At 41.7% G+C, this 23503-nt stretch overlaps 1 protein-coding gene across 6 annotated transcripts in view; it reads right to left on the bottom strand.

Annotated features, from left to right (window-relative positions):
- The window catches only part of LRRK2 (leucine rich repeat kinase 2), a 362321-nt gene that overhangs the window by 116738 nt on the left and 222080 nt on the right, over nt 1-23503 (bottom strand). For all 6 annotated transcript variants that reach the window (XM_089685047.1, XM_089685063.1, XM_089685038.1 and 3 more), the window contains 5 exons: nt 23071-23159; nt 20667-20854; nt 20012-20166; nt 16194-16340; nt 15632-15823 (listed from right to left, as the gene is read on the bottom strand). In XM_089685047.1, coding sequence (XP_089541173.1) covers nt 15632-15823; nt 16194-16340; nt 20012-20166; nt 20667-20854; nt 23071-23159 — 771 coding nt within the window. The remainder of the gene's footprint in view (nt 1-15631; nt 15824-16193; nt 16341-20011; nt 20167-20666; nt 20855-23070; nt 23160-23503) is intronic.

Raw genomic sequence — 23503 nt, 5'->3', positions numbered from 1 at the left:
ACGTCATATGACGTCCTCCCAGAACGCGCTCTCCTGCGCGCCCCAGGGGGCGCGCACCCGGCGATCTCCGTGATCGCTGTGTCCTACGGACACAGCTGATCACGTGATGTGGTGAAAGGCCGATCCCACCGGCCTTTTACCACGTGATCAGCGGTGTCCAATGACACGCTGATCACAGGGAAATGCAAGTGCCGGTTCTCGGCTGCACTTTCCTCACGCTGTCAGATCGTGAGGAAAGTACTGCCGAGAACCGGCAGTTGTCAGAGCGGGGATCGGCACCGATCATCAGGGCACTGATGATCAGTGCCCTGATGATCGGTGCCCAGCAGTGACACCCGCAAGTTCCGCCCAGCAGTGCGCCCACTAGCCCCACCCACCCGTTCCCAGCAGTGCCCCCACCTGTGCCCAGCAGTGCCCCCACCTGTGCCCAGCAGTGCACCCACCTGTGCCACTCTGCAGTGCCACCTACCTGTGCCCAGAAGTGCCACCTACATGTGCCCAGCAGTGCCACCCACCTATGCCCACCCACCTGTGCCCACCAGTGCCACCCACCTGTGCCCACCAGTGCCACCCACCTGTGCCCACCCACCAGTGCTGCCCACCAGTGTCACCCACCAGTGCAGCCCAGCAGTGCTGCCAGTCAGTGCCACCCACCAGTGCCCAGGGGTTGTGCCAGTCAGTGCCGCCAGTCAGTGCCCAGAAGTGATGCCAGTCAGTGCCGTCTATCAGTACCCATCATCAGTGTCACCTATCAGTGCCGCCTATCAGTGCTGCATATCAGTGCCGCCTATCCGTGACCCCTAATTAGTGCTGTCTATCAGTGCCGCCTATCCGTGCCACCTCATTAGTACTGCCTATCAGTGCCCTTTAGTGCTGCCTATCAGTGCCCATCAGTGCCGCCTATCAGTGCCCATCAGTGCCGCCTCATCAACGCAAATCAGTGAAGGAGAAAAAATACCTGTTTGAAATATTTTATAAAAGAAACAAATAAACTTTTTTTTTCTTTTCAAATTTTTTGCACTTTTTTTAATTTATAGTGCAAAAAGTAAAGCGCCCAGTGGCGATTAAATACCACCAAAAGAAAGCTCTATTTGTGAGAAAAAAATGATCAAAATTTCATATGGGTACAATGTTGCATGACCGCGCAATTGTCAATCAAAGTGCGGCAGCGCTGAAAGCTGAAAATTGGCCTGGTAAGGAAGGGGGTATAAGTGCCTGGTAGGCAAGTGGTTAAGACATGTCGTTAAAGTCAGAGACTGTAAAGCAGGTTGGAATAGAGGTGTTAGGGCCTGGATCTGAACGCAGTGCCTCTGCTGCGTCTGGCATTATCTCTTCTTGCTGAGCCACCTGAGATGCTGGACAGCGACCTGCCCGATACCTTGGACAAACTTACTTTCCATCCTTTTTCTGGTGAACCTTAAACACCTTGCTCCTCCCTTCCTATTCCTTCCTGATTTAAGCCATGCCTTTGCACTGTTGGCCAGATTAATGTGCTCTTCTCCAATTACTTGCTCCTTACACTCCTTTGACATCTGCATCTTCATTACAATATGTTAACGACCTTTTGCTTGTTCCTTGACTACGTTTCTGCTTGCTCCAAACCTCCAACCACTTTTTACTGACCTTTGGCTTGTTTACCGACCGTGCTTCTGCTACCACACCAGTCTGCTTACCTCCTGAAGGGGATGACCTGGTACTAGGATGCAGTGAAATCTATCAGAAGCACTGGTGAGAACCAGTTAGAGCTTAGATTCCATGCTTCAGGTAGCCCGCTACACCTGCTGGGGAATCTGCCCATGTGATTATATGGCTGGTCTCTGAGCCTTGTCACTGCTACAGCCAATGGTCTCCGAGCCTGACCCTTGATCAAGACAAGATGCCTTAAGATAGCAGATCTGGTCTCTTGGGAGAAGGCCAGTAATCATCTGCTAGAGGTCTGAGTATGCCTGTGTAGCATATAATTCTGGGCCAATTCAGTGCTAGTAGAATCATGATTTTCCTCTCTCACTCTATTTTCTGGAGCAGCCGAGGCAGAATTCTCAGAATAGCGAAGGCATAAATTAGCCTAACCTGAGACTAGGTTCTGGCCACAGAGGTACCTTGTCGAATCTAGAGGCTATGATGTCCACATCTGGAGTTCACAATTTTTGGCATATCAGATTGAACATATTTGGAATAAAAAGACCATTCCCCTTAGTTCAAGTAGTGGCAGTTGAGATATTCTACTGCCAGTTCTGTACTCCTGGGATGTGGACTGCAGAAATAGCTTGGCAGTGAGTTTCTGTCCATGAGAGAAGCTGGTTTGTTTTTTTCAAGGCAGCCAGGCTTCTCAATCCCCTTGAAGGTTGATATAAAGAATGCCACTGTGGTGGCATTGTCTGTACCCAAATTGGGGTCCCCTTTAGAAGGGTGTTCCAGTGCTGAAGGGGCAACCTGACTGCTCTGAGCTCCAAGATGTTGATGGGGAGCTTGGTTTCCTCTCCTACGGTCAAGGATTAAAAGACTCGTCCTTAGCCTATTAGACTTGTGAATGGTTTAAAAACTTTCCAGTTGTAGGGAAAGAAAGATTTTTCCACTTTTAGAGCTTGGATGGTGATCCACAAGACAAGGTTTTTGTTTGGCTGGATAGGAGCACGTGTACATTCAGGGAGAGAGCCTGTTTTATTTTTGTGCTAACAGTATGTTTTGCTGGAGAGTTCTTGAGTGAATTGAGCGAAAGTACTGCCTCAACGGAGGCAACCCTTAGACCCAGAACTCCCAGAGAATCTCACTGTGGGATTTCTCTTGGATCTCAGTTGTTGAGCTCTTAGAGGAAGAACTTTTTTTTGCAGGAAGACTTTTGCTTGCAATGTATCCAGGATCAGACCCAAGTATTCTAGGCACAGTGAAGGCTGGGGTGTAGGTTTGTTGAAACTTATCACACAGCTGAAGGCCTGGAGCAGCTGAATTGTCTTTTGGACATTTGCTGAGCATTGCAAGGAAGATGAATCCTTCAGAAGGAGGTCCTCTAGACAGCCGGTCACTTGAATGCCCCAAATTCTGAGGAGGGCAAGCAAGGGTGCTAAGACTTTTGTGAACACTCAAAGCAAAGGATAGGCTGAAAGGAAGCGCAACAAACTGGAAGTGGTTGTCTGCCCCTGAAAAGCATAGAAATCACTGATGATGTGGGTAACGAGGAACATACAGAAAGTCCCCGAATGCCATGCATTACCTTTGTTTCAGAGGAAAATACTGACCTTGCGGATTCATTGCAATATTTTCAAATCTGAGAAATATGAAACAGGCTTCAGTAGGAGCCCTTGAACCTGTCCTGTAGCGGTACTGATACTACGACTCCCTAGGACTAGAGATGGTTCAGGGTATTCTACAAATCTGACTGTCCTTGGGCAGTTTTTGGTTGTTTTGATAAAAGGAAGTAGTGAGACAAGTAGCATTTTAAACTATCTTGTACCCTTTTACAACCCCTGCAATAGCCCACAAGTCTGAGATGTCTGTGACCCAGAGAGAAGTAAACTGTAACAGATGTCACTCCATTCTTGGCAGTGAGGTCACCCCTTCATTGTAAAGATGGCTTTGGGGGAAGGCTTGGTGGCCTTTGTGGGCCAAGCATGGTGCATAAAGGAAAGGCCTAACTTAGACTTTGAAGCTAAAGCCTGGTTAGAGCATGCTGGCACTGTGTTTAGAGGAGCTAGGGGCACATGAGGACGACGGTTTTGGTACTTTTCTCTGAAAACCTTTCCACCTGCGAATGACGAATTGGTCAAGTGACTCACCAGACAGACATCTTCCTTGGAATTTCATACGTTTGAGGCACCTTTTACAGGCAACTTCTGCTGTCCAAGTCTTTAGACATAAGATTCTGGGCATATGAATGGAGATTAAATAAATAAATAAATATTTGTCTCATGATGTGTTTCAGGGCATCTACTCAAAAAGGAAGAGCAGAAGATCTAGACAACAGGGGCAGTCAGCACAACCTTAGAGGTAACTGAGCCCGGGCAATTAGCCCAAGCCCTACTAGCTGACTTTAATGACCTCCTCAGCAGGCCTCTGGATGTATCTATTGAAATGGAGCGTTTCCATTGTGCTCTGCGGCCTAGGGGCAGGGACACTGACCCCCTTGGGATGTCATATTATGTATCATAAAATTCCAGCTCAAGGAGGAAATCCTACAGAGAGCCAGAACCAGGGGATGTATTTTGTCTCAGAAATCAAGCTGTGCCAAGATCTATCCCAGATCACACTGCAACAACGTAAAGACCTTTGGCCCCTGCTGGAGCTTCTCAGAGAAAAAGAAATGCCATATAGATGAAAGTTCCACTTCTGCCTGGCTCAGCTGGATGCACAGCACAACTAAGGGTCCCAGGAGATCTCCAGGTATTCTGTGAACATCTTGACCTTCCCCTGGTAGACCTTTGACCTTCCCCTGGTAGAGCTTCCAGATTGGTACAGTGATCTAAGCCTGCCTGTACAATTCTTCTTAGAACCGATAGAGGTATGCATCATTCTTTCCACACAAAGAAGACACCGGTCTCTGAATTGCAACTCACCACCACTGGCCAACCGACGCTCACCTGGCAGAGGCAGAGCACCTGCATCACCAGCACACCGCAAACCCAGGCATGAATAAGTGTCCTGAATCTGACCCCTCTGGAGAAATCAGCCCTGAACTCCATAAAACTGTGGCATCCAACTCATCCATTTCACACTAACAGTGACTGAGCTCAGTTAATGAGGCTCTCTCAAACACTACCCAGCACATCTTATTTTTTCACCTCTATCTTGCCTGGCCCTAAGTATACTGGACCAAAAAAAAAACCGTTTTGCAATGATTCCGCTCAAATCATTAAACATACCCCCAACACATCGATACTTATATCAGATGGAACAGTCTTCCCCATTAAAGATCCTGAGTGACAATGCGTACAGTGACAGCTGACACGCCCAGTAAATATGATCATAGTCTACACAGACTTTGACTACTACAAGACTCTAACCCCAGCCTAATCAGAGACATTCTCAGAGAAAGCGGTCCATCCAACCCATACCTTGTAAAATTTAGCAAAGGCTCCTCTACTTAGACAGTTTATAAAATGGAACTGCTTTATTCAAGGATTTCTATGCTGCCAGAGTTGGTGCAGAATATTTCTTCCACATTAAAATAATTATCCTCCTAGCACAGAACAATAGTAAAGTGAGAAGCGTGTGAATTGCTTTAGTTGTGGCTAGTGGCCCGACCAGATTGAGAAGGCAGATTCCAATTGAAATAGGTACAGTAATAGAAGTAACTGAGGTAATACAAGCTAATACTGCTTGCCAAAAGGGCTTAATACTAGAAAACATGCATAAAGTCTGATGTAGGCGCTGAGCACCTCCAGCATAAGAAAGGCTGACCACTATAAATCAAGCAAGCTTACCTGGGGTAAAATAAACCCTGTGCAGAAATTTAAATTGTACCATGCATTGCAGTGTTTAACTTGTGGAAGCTTGTATTCCTATTCAACAGAAGTGAATACTTCTCCTTGCAATACATGATACCTAGAAAATCATCTGCCAGTAAGTGCTTCCGCTTACACCTCCTAATTCACTCTATACAAAGGTTTACTACACTTGACCTTATTGTAACAGAGGAACAACTCATTATCTGTACTTAAAGCTATAACTGAGACTACATTTATTGTACACTAAGCCTTGCAATATACAACGATAGCCAAATCCATACTGATACCGGACTGGTGCTTTTTGCGATGCCTCCATATCTTGTGCATCATACTGTGGGTTGCATATCTTATTAGCTAATCGACTCCAAACACAGACCTATTGCTGACTCTCTCCGACACTCTTGACACTCTGGGGCAGGATAGATGGTCTCTCTTAGCTGTCGAAATTCTCCTCCCTTCCTCTCACATATACATTAAATCCTTTTACACACACATCTTTTCTTTGCAAGAATAACTACCATTTTCTCACTGTCAACCTCTACATATTGGTGTATTCTTTCCCGAATTGCCCCTTCCCCACCCCCTTCTCCTTCCTCTCTCTTTTTTTTTTCTCTTTCTCTGCAAAAAGGCTATATTCTAATCCAATCATCACCATGCCTGCCAATCACCAAAACTCTAAATTAGCAAACCTCAAAATTGTATCCCTACATGCTAAAGGCCTCAACTTACCAGAAAAAAGATCCCAGCTTTTACCCTATATAAAAAACTCAAAGCGGATGTTCTCTTACAGGAAATACACTTCTGCTCTGAAAACATCCCCAAACTGACAAAAAAAATAATTTCCACACAACCAACAAGCTAGCCAAAATGAAAGGGGTTATGATACTGATTTCCAAATACCTTTCTTTTGAATTCACAGAATCCTTAGTAGACGAAGAAGGGAGCTATATATTCTTTAAGGGAATGATTTGGAGGAGATCAGTCACTGTAGCGAACATATGTAGCCCTAACTCCACCCAAGTTAGATTCTTTAGCAAATTAACCATGCTTTTAGCTTCTTTTCAGACTGGAATACTAATACTGGGAGGAGACCTCAACGTAGCCTTTAATCCGCTTGAAGATACCGCCTCAGACACATCCTGTTTACTCTTCCGCACCCTGCGTCGCATAAAAATTCAGCTGCAAGAGCTCTTCTTGCACAATACATCGCGCACCCTCCATCCGGAAGAAAAAGTCTACGCTTTTTATTTCTCCCCACACAATTGCTATTCCAGAATAGACTACCTTTCGGTTTCACAAAAAAGTCTTCCATTCCTTACTAAAGCAACGATCAAATGTTTTTGTTTTTTTTTTTTAATCGGATCACCATCTGATCTCTGCAACCTTAACGTGTCCCGAACGACTTCAATTCACTAAAACATGGAGATTAGATGCAACCTTGCTTGCGGATCAAATTCATACTTCCACAATTTGGAAGCACATTGCATACTTCTTTGCGAGCAATAAAATTCCAGGCATCAACCCCCTAGTGCATGCAAGAGCTCTTCTTGCACAATACATCGCGCACCCTCCATCCGGAAGAAAAAGTCTACGCTTTTTATTTCTCCCCACACAATTGCTATTCCAGAATAGACTACCTTTCGGTTTCACAAAAAAGTCTTCCATTCCTTACTAAAGCAACGATCAAATGTTTTTTTTTTTTTTTTTTTAATCGGATCACCATCTGATCTCTGCAACCTTAACGTGTCCCGAACGACTTCAATTCACTAAAACATGGAGATTAGATGCAACCTTGCTTGCGGATCAAATTCATACTTCCACAATTTGGAAGCACATTGCATACTTCTTTGCGAGCAATAAAATTCCAGGCATCAACCCCCTAGTGCAATTTGAAGTTCACAAATGCGTAATTAAAGGCTCTTTTCTGGCCAAGGCAGTGGAGCATATAAGAGCCAAGCAAGTATCCATTGATGCTCTCTTGAAACAAATCCAAACCCTAGAACAGGTCCACAAGCTGACGAAAGTGCAACAAACACAGGCTAAATTTCTTGAAACATGTACACTCTTAACAGGAGAACTTGGATGGAAAGTTAAAAGGAACTACACCTTATCTCAAAAACTGTTCTTAGAACACAGTAACAAAGATGGTACACTCCTAGCCACAGACCTACAATCCAAAAAAGCCAACATCACAATCCATTCAACGTGCACACCAAAAGGACAATCACTTCTTACTGGTGAGGATATTGCCAATCATTTTGCACATTATTCTTCTGAGCCCCCCCCCCCCCCCGAACAACAACCTCCAGATGACAAACGATTTTGTCAGTCAATCATAGACTATTTTCTAAAATCCCAAAACCAATCTTTAAACAAGCCCGCAAAATAGATGGCCCGCTGACAACCAAAGAATTCACAAATGCACTAAAACAAAGGGAGTTAAGGAAAAGCCCAGGTCCTGATGGATTCTCCTTGGCCTACTACAGATCTTTCACTGAATACTTAACCCAACCCTTTCTCCAAGCGTTTAACCAGTTATCAGGTACCACAACCCCATCTAATATCCTTTTAGAAGCTTATATTTTGGTTATCCCTAAACCTGGAAAAGACTCAACTTTAGCTGCCAACTACAAACCAATATCTTTATTGAATACAGATCTAAAGATTTTTGCTAAAATCCTCGCAAACTGCCTACTCCCATCACTCACAGGGTTAACAGCAAAAGATCTAACAGGGTTCATCCCCGGCAGAGAAACCAGGGATAACACCTTGAAAGCTCTAAACATCCATCATTGGCTCACTAAGCATAAAATAGCTAAAATGTGTAACAAGCGAGCGCTCGATTAAAATAAGCTGTTGGCATTAAGGATGAAACCCTGTATCCTCAAATAAACTGATCAATAGAATGCAGCGCTAAATGATGAAAGTGACAAGTGCATATAGTGAGGCGCAAAATATTTAATATTTAAAATATTAAAACGTGCCAACAGGAAATAAAAGTGTTGTCAAATGATGACTAAATAATTAGTGAATGGATGATGCAATAGTTCCACATAAGTAGTAAATCAAATAGCAAATTAATAAATCTTGAAATACATATAACAAAAAAAAAAGAGTCCAAAAAGTGATCTGTCAAATTCCGTGCTCGTGACTTCAGTGATAGGATTTGAAGTATTATTATTATACAGTATTTATAAAGCGCCAACAGTTCACTCAGCGCTGTACATTACAATGGGAGACAATACATGCGACAGTACAATAACAATACAATGCGATACAAGAGGGGTTCGAGGGCCCTGCTCTTTCAAGCTTACAATCTAAGAGGGAGGGGATAGTGGTACAGGAGGAGATAGCTGTGGGGGATGGAGTGGTAGGAAGAGTGGAGCAGGTCTGAAATTAGCAGGGGGTGGGGTAGGCTTCCCTGAAGAGGTGGGTTTTAAGGGTGCGCCTAAAGGAGAGGAGAGTAGGTGATAGTCTGATGGGTTGGGGTAGGGAGTTCCAGAGGATGGGAGACACCCTGGAGAAATCCTGGAGGTGGACATGGGAGGAGGAGATCAGGGAACTAGAGAGAAGGAGGTCTTGTGAGGAGCGGAGTGCGCGTGTTGGGTGGTAACTGGATACCAGGTCGGTGATGTAACTTGGGGCAGTATGGTGGACTGCCTTGTACGTCAGTGTTAGGATTTTGAATTTGATCCGTTGTGCGATTGGAAGCCAGTGGAGGGATTGGCAGAGGGGGTTGGCGGAATCTAAGCGGTTGGTAAGGTGAATAAGTCTAGCCGCCGTGTTCAGGATCGACTGAAGCGAGGATAGCCTGCGGCGAGGCAGGCCAGTGAGGAGGGAGTTGCAGTAATCGAGTCGTGATATGATGAGGGAGTGGATGAGCTGTTTAGTGGTTTCTGGGGTTAGGAACGTGCGGATTTTGGCGATGTTGCGGAGGTGGAGTCTGCATGAGTTTATTAAAGATTGCACTTGGGGCTGGAAGGATAGGTTGGAGTCCAGAATGACACCAAGTACTCTGGCCTGCAGGGTGGGCCTGATAGTGGCATTGTTGGACGTGATGGAGAAGTCAGTAGGGGGTGGTGTGCGGGCTGGGGGGAAGACTAGGAGCACGGTTCTGGAGAGGTTCAGTTTAAGAAAGTGGAGCGACATCCAGTCTGATATGTCGTTCAGTAAGTTTGTGATTCGGGTGGAGACTGGGGGGGTGAGGGGAGGGGTTGAGAGATAGATTTGTGTGTCGTCGACATAGAGGTGATAGTTGAAGCCATGAGAGTGTATGAGTTGGCCAAGGGAGGTGGTGTAGATGGAGAAGAGAAGTATGCTTGCACTCACCAGAAGCACAATGGTAATGGTAATATCCAAGCAAACCTTGGTGGACATCAGGGCTCTGGCGTGGACAGGGGGCTCCACTGGTACACACTGAGCACACAGGAAAAGCACTCCAGACCTCACAAACCGGACCCTCACAGCACATAGGGACAGCTCCTCTCATGCATCTCCACCACAGGAATAAGTTGCCAAAAGGATAACGATCCACCTTAAATGGCTCATACACAAGCCACAAAACGAAAGTTTTTGGATAGTGTAGTATTTTTATTAAGGTATTTGCGTAAAAAATATCCAGATCATGAAAGAATTGTGGTATGCTTACAAGCTATAAAGATGGCTGCTGGCCTTCCATGCAGCCTTGGCTGCATGACGTCAGTGCGGCAAGGCTCCTGACACGTTTCATGCGAAAGCACGTTGTCGAAGGGATGGCCTGCAGCCAACGTCTATCCCTTTATATAGCCCCGTGCACGTGAAGAAGACCTGCAAATCAGCCGTACACATGCAGGGACCGGACCGGGTACTCAATCAAAATAACGGATGAATCACCAAAAATTGTGTGTTAGGTTAAATAGAGGTGGTATGCGTAAATAATGATTAATCAAAAATTTAATTATAAAGCAAAATAAAGTCATTTGACGACACTTTTATTTACTGTTAGCATGTTTTAACGCAAATATTTTGCTCCTCACTATATGCACTTGTCACTTTCATCATTTAGAGCTGCATTCTATTGATAAGCATAAAATATTTTTTATAATATTATTTTTTTCCTAACCTTAGATGCCAAAAAGGTGTTCGACAGGCTGGCCTTGGACTACCTTGAAGCCATTCTAGGCACTTTGGGTCTAGGTAAAAAGGCTCATTTGCCTTATGATGGCCTTATACACCAACCCTATAGAGAAAGTTCAGGTAAACAACCTCCTGTTGAATGCCTTTACCATCAGAAACAGCACTCGACAAGGTTTCCCTCTATTTCCCATCCTATTTATACTAATCCTCAAACCCTTTGTTCGCCGCATACGTGACAATGCAGATATCCGAGGTGTGCACATAGCTGGTAAGCTGTACAAATTGGCTGCTTATGCTGAAAATATCTTGCTATTTCTCTCAGATCCTCTTGTGACACTAAGAACCAGCAAACACAAATGCTCCTGCGCTTGGGGATGGACTCGATGCTACAACCACATTAAGAGTGTCCTGGAACATGCACACCTTGCTGCCCTCAAATGGACCGGGGGAATCCAAATATACTGAATGGGGAAAGAACAAAAAGAGGGCGTACAGGCCTAGTGCATTACCATAAAAAATGTTTAATAAAAAATAAAGTAGGTGTTGTACTCACAAACGACAATATAGTCAAGGCACATCATAAAAGAACAGCTGGATCAACACCGCGCTGAGTAACCGTCCGCAATAGGGAGTTTAGACATCCAAAAGGCTGACGCGTTTTGAGGACCTTTGGTTTAACTAGTAGTGAGCATATAAAAGAGGGAGCAGACATTTGGTCAGTTGGCTCTGAGGAAGAGGCAAGTCCTCGAAACGCGTCAGCCTTTTGGATGTCTAAACTCCCTATTGCGGACTGTTACTCAGCGCGGTGTTGATCCAGCTGTTCTTTTATGATGTGCCTTGACTATATTGTCGTTTGTGAGTACAACACCTACTTTATTTTTTATTAAACATTTTTTATGGTAATGCACTAGGCCTGTGCGCCCTCTTTTTGTTCTTTCCTCTTGTGACACTACCTAACCTCTTAAAAGATTTCAATTTGTTCCAATACATAGTCCACTTCAAAATGAACTCTGCAAAATCCCACGCCCTCAATATATCACTATCTCTGTCCCAAACTGCACACTGTCAACACAACTTCCCCTTTAAATGGCAATCAGAAGCCATAACATATTTAGGAACCAAACTTCTCTACCGTCTTCTAGACCTATACTCAAATAATTATATACCGATCCTCCATGCTATTACGGAAGACCTTAAGAAATGGAGATTGTCCGACCCTACAAAGCTTCAAAGAGGTAAACCACAAACTTAATATATCCAAAATGCCTGGCCCCATGACACAAGTATTAATGAATCCACACTTCCAGGAAGGACAGGCCATTTTCTCTAACCTAGACAACCCAAAACTGGCTTACAAATTTACCACCTTTTGCAAGGGAGAACTTTCTTATCACTTGACTCTATACAAATGCAATGGTCTGAATTACAAATCTAATAGGACTACATGCAACTGACACACTTTGTCCACACCCTCCAACGTACTACTGATCTGTCCAAGTCCCTGACCCCCATCAAAAATCTCTGTGCTAAGCCCACCCCACAACAACACATCTTCACCACTGTCCACACCATGTTGTGGACTGACACCCCAAAGACACAGGGAAATCCTGCATAGCATGGATTCGAAACCTAGACCTTAATGAAGAACATTGCATGCAAATTCACTGCCACGTTCACAAGGGCTCTATCAACGTCTCAATTCAAGATAACAATGATAAAATTCTAGCCCGTTGGTATCGGACTCCTTCCCTTTTACACAAATTCGATGCTTCTATCCCAGATCACTGTTGGAGATTATTATTATTGTTATACAGGATTTATAAAGAGCCAACAGTTTGCGCAGCGCTTTATAATATAAGGGAGACAGTACAATTCCAATAAATTTCAGTACAGAAGGAATAGAAGGGCCCTGCTCCTGGAGCTTATAATCTAAAGTGGAGATGTCATCAATCTACCGGAACACTAATACATGTGTGGTGGAATTGCCCACTAATCTAACCATTCTGGAAAGAGGTACATAACCAGACTTCCAGGATCATGACATACTCTTTAGACTTCAGACCTGCACAGTTCCTCCTTCATAATCACTCATCCAGGGCCACACCATAATTTAAATCTCTTGCCATGCTAATGGTCAATGCTGCCAATATGTGCATCCCCAGGCTATGAGGTACCTCCAAAGTCACCACCCTATCAGATTGGATCAAACAGATCAATAAAATCGCCGAGATGGAAGAGATCATTGCAATCTCACACGACACCCACTCCAAAGTCACTGCTACTTGGGCCTGCTGGCTCCACTTCCAATACTCTGAAGAGTACTCTCAGATAATTTGCTGCAACCCACCCATCTACACTTCAGCAGTTGAGTAATTTGGATAACACCCCACCCCTCCTGAAGAACCAAGGTTAGCCTTGAATCAAACTCTGCCACTGAAGAAGTCCATTACACTTACATAAAAACCAATCAGCAAGGAAGGGGTAGAGAAAGGGAGAACAGAGTAAAAGGGAGAACAGAGGGGAATTAGAATATGAAAAAGCAAGATAACAGTAAGTAATAGAAAAAAGGAGAAAGGGAATAATTTTTGCCTTACTGTACATAGTCAATCTGATGGCAGCTTCTGTTCTAGTAAGATTTAGTGAAAAGGAAAAGTAAAATTTTGTAGTTATGACTGCAATTTTAGGGTAGTTGGTCAATGTTTTCAGTTGTTTGTGCTTTGATAAGTTTTAGAATTAGTACTTTCTTCATAATCTAAAATGATGGTTTAAAATGATATAATTTATGAGAAAAATATTTTTCAACAAGAAATTTTTTTTTAAATATTCATTCATTCCTTGAAACTAGCACCAGGTATGGTGATAACTACAAGGAAGATGACATTGCGTTGGTGGTTGTAAAACAGGATCCATAGATGCAATGAAGCCAGTGAAATGCACACGCCTTCTAATGAGGGTATTTGATCATATACATTTGTTTTCTACATTTGTTTATGGTTTCATCATGAAAGAAAAATCATAGTGGGTAAGTGGTTAGCATTCCTGCACTGCAGCTAAGATTTGTTGAAATCTTTCCTGGAACACAAATACATACTCTTCCTACATTTGCACAGCTTTACTTCCACTTTTCAATACATACTGTTTGTGAACTCCTCTGAGTTCACAAACTAACGTCAATGGAAATGTGCAATCTGTAATGTGTTTAGCAAAAAACCAGCACTAGCAGAATTATTAGAATATTGAAAATAAAAAAAGTTCAGATAATTACAAGTGAACCAAGTACAAGTGATTGGCCATCTCTTTTGTTATTAACCACGTAGGGAAGGGTTATAACCATTGTCAAGCTTTTACTGCGGTTTGTGTCGCCAATTACATAATTTTCATGCACTAGAGCAGAAACTAAGAACATTTCTGTAATAGGACTGTATACAGTGCCTTGAAAAAGTATTCATATCCCTTGAAATTTTCCACATTTTGTCATGTTACAAACAAAAATTTTAATGTAGTTTACTGGTATTTTATGTTATAGACCAACACAAAGTGGCACATAATTGTGAAATGGAAGGAAAATGATAAATGGTTTGCAAACTTCTTTACAAAAAAGTATCTGAAAAGTGTGGCGTGCATGTGTATTCAGCCCCCTTTACTCTAATACCCCCAACTAAAATCTAGTGGAACCAATTACCTTCAGAAGTCACCTAATTATTAAATAGAGTCCACCTGTGTGTAATTTAATCTCAGTATAAATACATCTGTTCTGTGAAGCCCTCAGAGGTTTGTTAGAGAACATTAGTGAAAAAAATAGCATTATGAAGGAAATGGAACACACCAGACAGGTTAGAGATAAAGTTGTGGAGAAGGTTAAAGCAGGGTTAGGTTATACAACAATATCCCAAGCTTTGAACATCTCACAGAGCACTGTCATATCCATCATCCAAAAATGGAAAGAATATGGCACAACTGAAAACCTACAAAGACATGGCCGTCCACCTAAACTGACAGGCCGGGAAAGGAGAGCAATAATCAGAAAAGCAGCCAAGAGGCCCATGGTAACTCTGGAGGATCTGCAGAGATCCACAGTTCAGGTGGGAGAATCTGTCCACAGGCCAACTATTAGTCGTGCACTCTACAAATCTGGCTTTTATGTAAGAGTGGCAAGAAGAAAGCCATTGTTGAAAGAAAGTCATGTGGGGGACACAGCAAACATGTGGAAGAAGATGCTTTGGTCAGATGAGACCAAAATTGGACTTTTTGACCTAAAAGCAAAATGCTAAGTGTGGCGGAAAACTAACACTGCACATCACCCTGAACACACCATCCCCATCATGAAACATAGTGGTGGCAGCATCATGTTGTGAGGATGCTTTTTTTCAGCAGGGTCAGGGAAGCTGGTCAGAGTTGATGGGGCCAAATACAGGGCAATCTTAGAAGAAAACCTGTTAGAGTCTGCAAAAGACTTGAGACTGGGGCGGAAGTTCACCTTCCAGAAGGACAATGACCATAAACATACAGCCAGAGCTACAATGGAATGGTTTAGATCAAAGCATATTCATGTGTTAGAATAGCCCAGTCAAAGTACAGACCTAAACCCAAATGAAAATCTGTGTCAAGACTTGAATTTTGCTGTTCACAGATGCTCTCCATCCAATCTGACAGAGCTTGAGTTATTTTGCAAAGAAGAATGGTCAAAAATGTCATTCTCTAGATGTGTAAAGCTGGTAGAGACATACCCAAAAAGACTTGCAGCTGTAATTGCAGTGAAAGGTGATTCTACAAAGTATTGACTGAATACAAATGCACCCCACACTTTTAAGATATTTGTAAAACATTTTGAAAACCATTTATCATTTTCCTTCCACTTCACAATTATGTGGTCTATTACATAAAAACCCAAGAAAATACATTTACACTTTTGATTGTAACATGTCAAAATGTGGAAAATTTCAAGGGGTATGAATACTTTTTCAAGGCACCGTTATGTCCCAGTTAAGGAAATTCTCAATTCCTGTGTGTCCCCCAGACAGAAGAATTTGGTTTCACTAGAAAATAAATAGTATCCCAACTTATTAATTGCTTGCCTTCCTCTGCTTTTGCTTGAAGATCAGACAGTAGAATTCTTTTGTGCTCTTGGCCATCATCAAAGCTGTACAATACCCATTTTTTCAGCAATGTTTCCCCTTCTCCAGAAATATCTGTTTCCAGCAAACCTGGAAACCATTCCTCCATAAGAGAATCAATATGATCCACAACATGTCCAAGCAAAATGCAACCTAAAAATAAATAAGATACAGATTAATGTTTAAATAACACACTGCTCTTAAAGAATATATTTCTTAAGACTAAGCTAATTGGATTTAGGTGATTGAGTTGTCCATGTGGATATAAATTGCTGTGGTGGGTTTCATTTCAACTGAGGAAGCCATATTTAGTCTTCAACATAACTGAACAAGTCCAGCAGAATGTTACTATTACTAGCTATACCATGACCTGAATAACAAAAACCTTCACAAACATAACTCAGTAGATGTTCTCACTGAAAATACAGAATACATTGCCTTAAATCCAGCTATATCTATCTAAATATATTCATTCCATCAATATGCTGGTACATACCTAGTATTTAATAAATTACCAGCTTACCTTTTCTGCCAGAGGGAACAGTGATTTTTAGAAAACTGTTTGGACTGCTGTTTAGACTCGCAGATTCAACTAAGCAGTAGGCTTCTGGCGACCAATTCAGATAGATACCCTGTCTCCAATACATCCTGTTGGGGCGCTGTGCTCGTTCTGTGGTTATACAGGTCAAAATAGAAAAGTTTGTTAATATGCTACTGTTGAATACTGCATTTGTGAAAGCCATCTATATTTTTTTTATATGCAATAGTAGAGATTCAGGGTCTATGTGTTTTACCTGTAGAAGCAGCTCAATGTTATCCTATATGTCCATACGCATCAGGACGTTTAGAGGCATAGTTTAAGCTCAGCGTTTAGAGGCAGAAAAAAAAATACCTTTCTGGTTTGCGTTTTTAAGGGGAGTTTTCTGGCAGAAACGCCTGTACAAAAACTCTCTATATATAATAGTTTTTCCTGCCAAAAGAACTGGCAGTGTGCCCAGTAAGCATGGACCCTTTACAGTTTACATTACTAGTTAATGATGACACAAGTTCAGTAGTACTTTGACCAACACTGACTGCCTACCTCAATGTAGTCTGTTCGTGAGTGAAGCAGTATATTTACAAATGTATGCTACTCATTTACAGTTTGATTCATGCTTAATATACAGTACTTTCTATCCATTTCCTCCTCTATAAACCTGATACAGGCAATATCTCCATTTGCATTTACAGTATTTTGACTTGGGCCCCATTCACATCTCTGTAATAATGATGCAGTTAAGATAAGAAAAATGCAAGCAAAATTCATGAGAAAATCTGTGCCATTATAATCAATGACACTGGAGATGTGTGAAGAGTATGCAGAAATGATAATATGGCCACCGACTATACCAGCACAAAATGTATCAAGCATTTACGATGCAGTTGACCTCTAATTTTTCTTTACTGATCTGCATACACCTTTTTTGATCATTGACTTGTGTAACACCCTGCCGTAATACTGTTTGCATGATGTTAAATGGACACAAGATGGTAGTGTCCTGCAGTCCAGTTATACAGACTGTTGAAAAGCCTTGTGGTATTTGTAGGCTGATTGCAGGACTTCACTGTCTAACAAGGCGCTAACAAACTACATTTCCCACAGGAGCTGGCGGATGGGCGGGGGTGGATAAATACAGAAAAAAAAAAATCAGTGATCAGCACGGCTTAGCAGGGAGAAGCCCCGCTACTGATTCTTATGCAGCAGGCAGGCAGATATTAGGGATCAATTCAGCGGATGTTTATCCACTCACTACTGGAGAACAACTCAATCCTTTTGGAGCCATATAGCGTCCAGGTCCACAGTTTGGTGTTTGGAATTCCTGTTGCGCATTTTAACCCATCTGTAACTGGGGGTCAATTTAGTCTGGTAAGAGGCAAAATGTTTTGGGTTTTGGTGACGGTGAACTCTTCTTATCTTCTTGATCAAATTTGAAGCATCATGACAGTATTGGTATCCTAATGAAGATGGATTTATTTTTTCTTCACCACATGCAAATTGGACTTTTATTTATTTGATTTCATTTTATTTATTGATATTTGAAGAGTCGCACCTATATGTTTTTTACTATTATATGTATCGTTGCCTGCAATATCGTGGTGGCTGCTCATGTTTAATTAATTTATTTATGTTAAGTAAACGCATATATACACCATAGCGCAGAATTGTTAAAATATTTTTCTCTAGATAAATACAGTAGCCTGGGAACTCGAGAATAGGAACTGGACAGTGAGAGTTGGAGAACAGGTGTAAGGAGAAGACCGTGCAGGACGCCGGAGTTCCCAGCTGGGCCAGACCGCAGAAAATGGAGGAGAGAGGGAGAATTGCTGACACCGCTGACATGTCTGACGGGCAGCTCTGCAAGCAGGTGGGTTGGAGTTCTGCTGTCTAGCATGATCTCTGAAGGAGGAACCATGAAGAAATGGGGTCCCCCCTTCTACAAAGAGACCTTCCACCACCTGACCGAGACCACGGACTGGGTGAGAGAATTCTATACTCAATCCATCTAGGTTGCACATGACATTACCAAAGATCAGACACTGCAGTTAAAGGGATATTAGTCTATTTAAATGAAGAAGTTCTTCCTTCTCTTAGAATTAGACTCAACCATTGAGAGCCCAAAGTAAGTTAGCCTCTCTGCTTGGTAGTTTGCAGTTTTTTTTTACTCACTGGGGAAGAAACATCTCAGGATTGGGGCTATCATTTAAATTCTGAATTGCAGGACCTCTAGAACAGATTGAGATTTTGCAGTGTTGTGACCTTTACTGGTAGTTACTAGAGTGACAACGGTTATCTTATGCACATAATTTCCTGTTGCTTTACTGTGCCTACATTAGATCTCAATACAACCAATATAAAAAGTTCACTCTAACCTGTACTTGAGTCGATTTTATGATTGCAGCAAGAGGACTCTTCTGGTCAGAAGTTTAAGCGGATGTCAGCAGGTGTTGGGTTTCCACAGCGAGGTTGAGAGAGAGAGCACCCTAAAATTACTCAGCGGCTCCTGAAGGGGCAGTGCTACACTTTGAAAGTACAAGCCAGAAGATACATAATAGTCTAGCAATTGTCATTATTAGAAGGTAATCAGCAAGGGTTGCCCCTATTTTCTCTATATAGGGTTTCCCTGATCTAAAACTACAGACACATACATACCTTGGCCTGACAACCACAACTTCCGGTGTTTGTCTACAATTAGTGCTGCAAGTCTCACTCTCCTGGCCATGCCTGTGTGTTTCAACACAATAGACTTTTATGGGGCCATCTTTCTTCATCTCTTGCCTTGGGACACAGCCTAATACAACTTTATATGGCTGTAATGCATGGCTGAGGCCAGTAAAGTGAGACTTGTGGAGCTGAATGTAGACAAACACTGGAGACTGTGCCCATCAAATTGAGAGAAGTATGCATCTATGGTGGAGGAGGGTGGGTTGGATAATGTCAGGGCAAAGGGACAAAAATGGTAAGTAAAATTTGCCTTAAAGTGCACCTATCCTTTAATTAAATCACAATTTAGTGGAGGAGAAATGTATGCCCAACATTTTAAGCACAATAGACATCATAATAGAGCAAGGTGAACTACATCAAAATATACAATTTAAGATAACTTTAATGTGACACTAAACTCTGGTTTAAAAAAAAATTAAAGTATGTATTCTTAACTCAAAAAAGTTCCTTCTATCACCCTCAGTCTCCTCCAAATTCCTTATTTTGCTGCTGTGTTTAACTTCCTGTTAAAGAGTATTTACATTTGTTCTCCATGGTCCATGGTGTGTAGAAATGCAGCCACCCTGTCTTGCTCATTCTCAAAATGAACTAGGAACTACTGGATTTGTAGTATGCATAGAGAAGTGTACATGACCTCAACTAACGGGCACTGCTTGTTCCAAACAAATGGAAGTGAGGGGGGAAAACGAGATATAAATGGGCTCACAGAGGATGTTTCAAGGAAGCAGAAAAACATAGTAAGGAAGAAGCTAATGAAAAAAAGATTGTAGGGTCAACAGGAAGTAAATGTGTATAGATTATTTTTGTAGAATAAGGATACTGTTTAGTGTTGCCTTAATGGGGTAAACACCAATGGTTATATTATTATTAATATATTATTTATTATACAGGATTTATATAGTGCCAACAGTTTTGCACAGCACTTTACAAAATGAAGGTAAACATTACAGTTACAATACAAATTGAGGAAACAGAGGGCCCTGCTCGTTAGAGCTTACAATGTAGGAGATCCTAGACATCACAAAAACCAGACATGACCAAAACAAGAAATACTTGGGATCCAAAAAGAAATGACTAACCTCTGCCACACAACATGTATGAAGACACTTCAAGAAGTCTGGTAATGAGCCTAGACCAAAAGCCCATAGGAAAGTATGACATCTCATACAGTCGTATGATGATTTCTGAATTTTCGCAATGAGGCAGTTCTATTACAGGCCGGTGATCTGATAAACTATAGAAGAAATTACACCTTAAAACAGTTTCAAAGACAGGAAAGCCCCACATGTATGTTCATCACATTTCCAACACAAATTATCTGTTAAGAAATTCATCTTAAAACATTACTAAACCCAAAAACAAAATGTAATATATTACACCTTACCAATCCTTAAATGAAGTGCCTGCATTAGGAAGCCTTTTTTCATTTAAAACAAGCTTCTCATGATTGGGTGATGTGCAGAGGGTGGTGGATGCTGTCATAATATCCACCTCAGCCAGTCAGAGGAAGCCTAGTATTTTTTGGTAAAAAATTCAAGGCTTCCTCTGAATGGCTGAGAAGCAATCAGCCAGATTATTTTGTTCCCAGCAGCGGGCAAAAGTCTTCTGAAACGTCAATATAGGAATAGGATTCATAGAAGATTTTCCAAATTTGTCAAGGCATTGTCAAGGCTGCTTTTGATTTAAAGTGACAAACCCCCTAAAAGAATTTATGGACTGGTTTTCCCAAAATACCTGCTTGGAATGAGAAGCTGGTTTTCACCGAGGGGTAAAGCAATCTGGAACTTTTCCAACAACTTGAAGTACTGAGACATATAATTTTTAGGAAACTTTCTTTTATTGGAAAGAAATTTCTCCACATCTGCACAATGAATAATTCCTTTAGGATATTTCTGACACCCATCAACTTTGACTGTCAAAATCTGAAGAGATGTAAAAGAAGGGTATTACTATAAAATGCATTATTATATACAGCATAATAGCAGTCAGACATCACTAACCTGATCAATCACTGTTTTTGGTAGAAATGAAATTTCTACATGGCAAATAATTTACTAGCAGGTGTAGTAGAGTAATAGAAATCCAACAGACCCAACAGTCATGACATGCATGCTGCTGATTCTGTGTAATTGAATCACTAATTGAAAGGGGCATGTTCAATATAATAGCAGTGTGGAGTTCTATTAGTGAGGTCATTCATTCTTTGAAAAACAGGTGGCAATTATTGCCCTTATTTAAGGAAGGAAGGCAGCAAATGTTGTACATGCTGGTTACAGTGCATTTCTCTCTGAAATTCTGAGGAAAATGGGTCGTTCCAGACATTGTTCAGAAGAACAGCGTACCTTGAATAAAAAGTTGATTGGAGAGGGGAGAACATATAAAGAAGTGCATAAAATGATAGGCTGCTCAGCTAAAATGATCGCAAATGCTTTAAAATGGCAACCAAAACCTGAAAGACGTGGAAGAAAGTGAAAAAACTACCATTCAAATGGATAGAAGAATAGCCAAAATGGCAAGGACTCAGCCAACAATCAGCTCCAGGAAGATCACAGAAAGTCTAAAGTTACCTGTGAGTAGTTAGAATTAGAAGACACCTATGTGAAGCCAAGCTATCTGCAAGAAGCCCCTGCAAAGTCCCACTGTTGAAAAAAAGACACGCTGAAGAGGTTACAATTTGCCAAAGAGCACATTGACTGGCCGAACGAGAAACTGTGCAACATTTTGTGAACTGATGAAAGTAAGACTGTTTTTTTTTGGGTCTAGAGGCCGGAGACAGTTTGTCAGACGACCCCCAAACACTGAATTCAAGCCACAGTACACTGTGAAGACACTGAAGCATGGTTGCGCAAGCATCATGATATGGAGATGTTTCTCATACTACGGTGTTGGGCCTATTTATCGCATACCAGAGATCATGGATCAGTTTGAATACATCAGAATACTTGAAGAGGTCATGCTGCCTTATGCTGAAGAGGAAATGCCCTTGAAATGGGTGTTCAAACAAGACAATGACCCCAAACACACCAGTAAACGTGCAACGTCTTGGTTCCAGACCAACAAGATTGACGTTATGGAGTGGCCAGCCCAATCCCCAGATCTTAATCCAATAGAAAACTTGTGGGGTGACATCAAAAATGCAGTTTCTGAGGCAAAACCAAGAAATAGAGAACTGTGGAATGTAGTCCAATCATCCTGGGCTGGAATACCTGTTCACAGGTGCCAGAAGTTGGTTGACTCCATGAAACACAGATGTACAGCAGTTATCAGAAATACTGGTTATACAACTAAATATTAATTAAGTGATTCAAAGGAAAGCAAAATCTTCAAACATTTTTCAGTTTATATAGTGAATGTTTGAGTTTGTAAAGAAGAATACAAACACTGCTATTTTTTGAACAGTCTAATATTCACTTTTCTTCAATTTTTTTTAGAGGAACAACACAAATTTGATATATTTTTCCTCATGTTTTGATTTGGAATAGAATGTGTAGTGTTCCCAATGCATTTGTGTGTATGGAAATAAAAGCTAATAGAAGTGTGTTGAAAAAAGTGAATAAAGCTCAAAATCCTTCTATTAGTTTGAACACAACTGTATGTGTATATATATATATATATATATATATATATATATATATATATATATATAGTGTGTATAAACTGATCAGTGTCCTTCACCACATCAGTTTTGCAAATAATTACTATGAACGTTTATATTTATGATGAGAAAAACCCCCAAAAAAACCAACAAAATAAATTTCAGTATTATGCTGCAAGTCCACTTTCACGCGGGCCTGATTGGAAGATCCATGCATTCACTTAGACAGGCGAGTGCAAACAAACTTGTGACCATTTACACCCACCCACCTACCTACACACACACACGGATTTCTCTTTTTCCGTGTAGGTGGATCGGATTGGAGGGTAGTTGGATGTAAATGGACAGTGAAGTGTGTTTACTTCTGGCCGCCCGCAGAGCTTGCTCTGTCCGCTGTGCAGAAACTGAGTGGACATGGATGTGTCATCTGCACGCTCTGCCAGAATCCATCCCATGTGAAAGGGGCCTAAAGCACAACAGTAAATCTTGCAGCTTTTACAACACTGTTTATGAGAGTTAAGGCCAGCTACTGCTATACACCACCTGCGCCATGATTTTACAAAGCCACTGAGGGTCCACAAAATAAAGGTCTTGAAGTTGAAGAGCAGGATCCTCGAAATGCAACAACACCCCTATGAAAAACCACATACAATATTAATAAACCACAATTCAGGAGAGATTTATTAAAACTGGCGCATACAAAGCATGGTGCAGCTCTGCATAGAAACCAATCAGCTTCCAGGTTTTACTGTCAAAGCTTAATTGAACAAGCTGAAGTTAGAAGCTGATTGATTACTATGCAGAGTTGCACAATATTTTGTGTGCACCAGTTTAGTAAATCGCCCCTTTTATGTTTAACAAAAAAACAAACAAAAAAAACCTTATAAAAAAAAACAAAAAAATGAACACACAGATACAACAACCATTGTTGGTTGCTGACAATCAGGGATGAGCTTAGGCTCACAGGCTGCAGGGC

Source organism: Staurois parvus, unplaced genomic scaffold (genome assembly GCF_062004578.1).
Source record: "Staurois parvus isolate SC_StPar_1 unplaced genomic scaffold, SC_StPar_1.0 ptg000019l, whole genome shotgun sequence".
NCBI lineage: Eukaryota > Metazoa > Chordata > Amphibia > Anura > Ranidae > Staurois > Staurois parvus.
The sequence above is the reverse complement of the archived record's forward strand: the minus strand, read 5'-3'. Positions and strand labels throughout refer to the sequence as shown.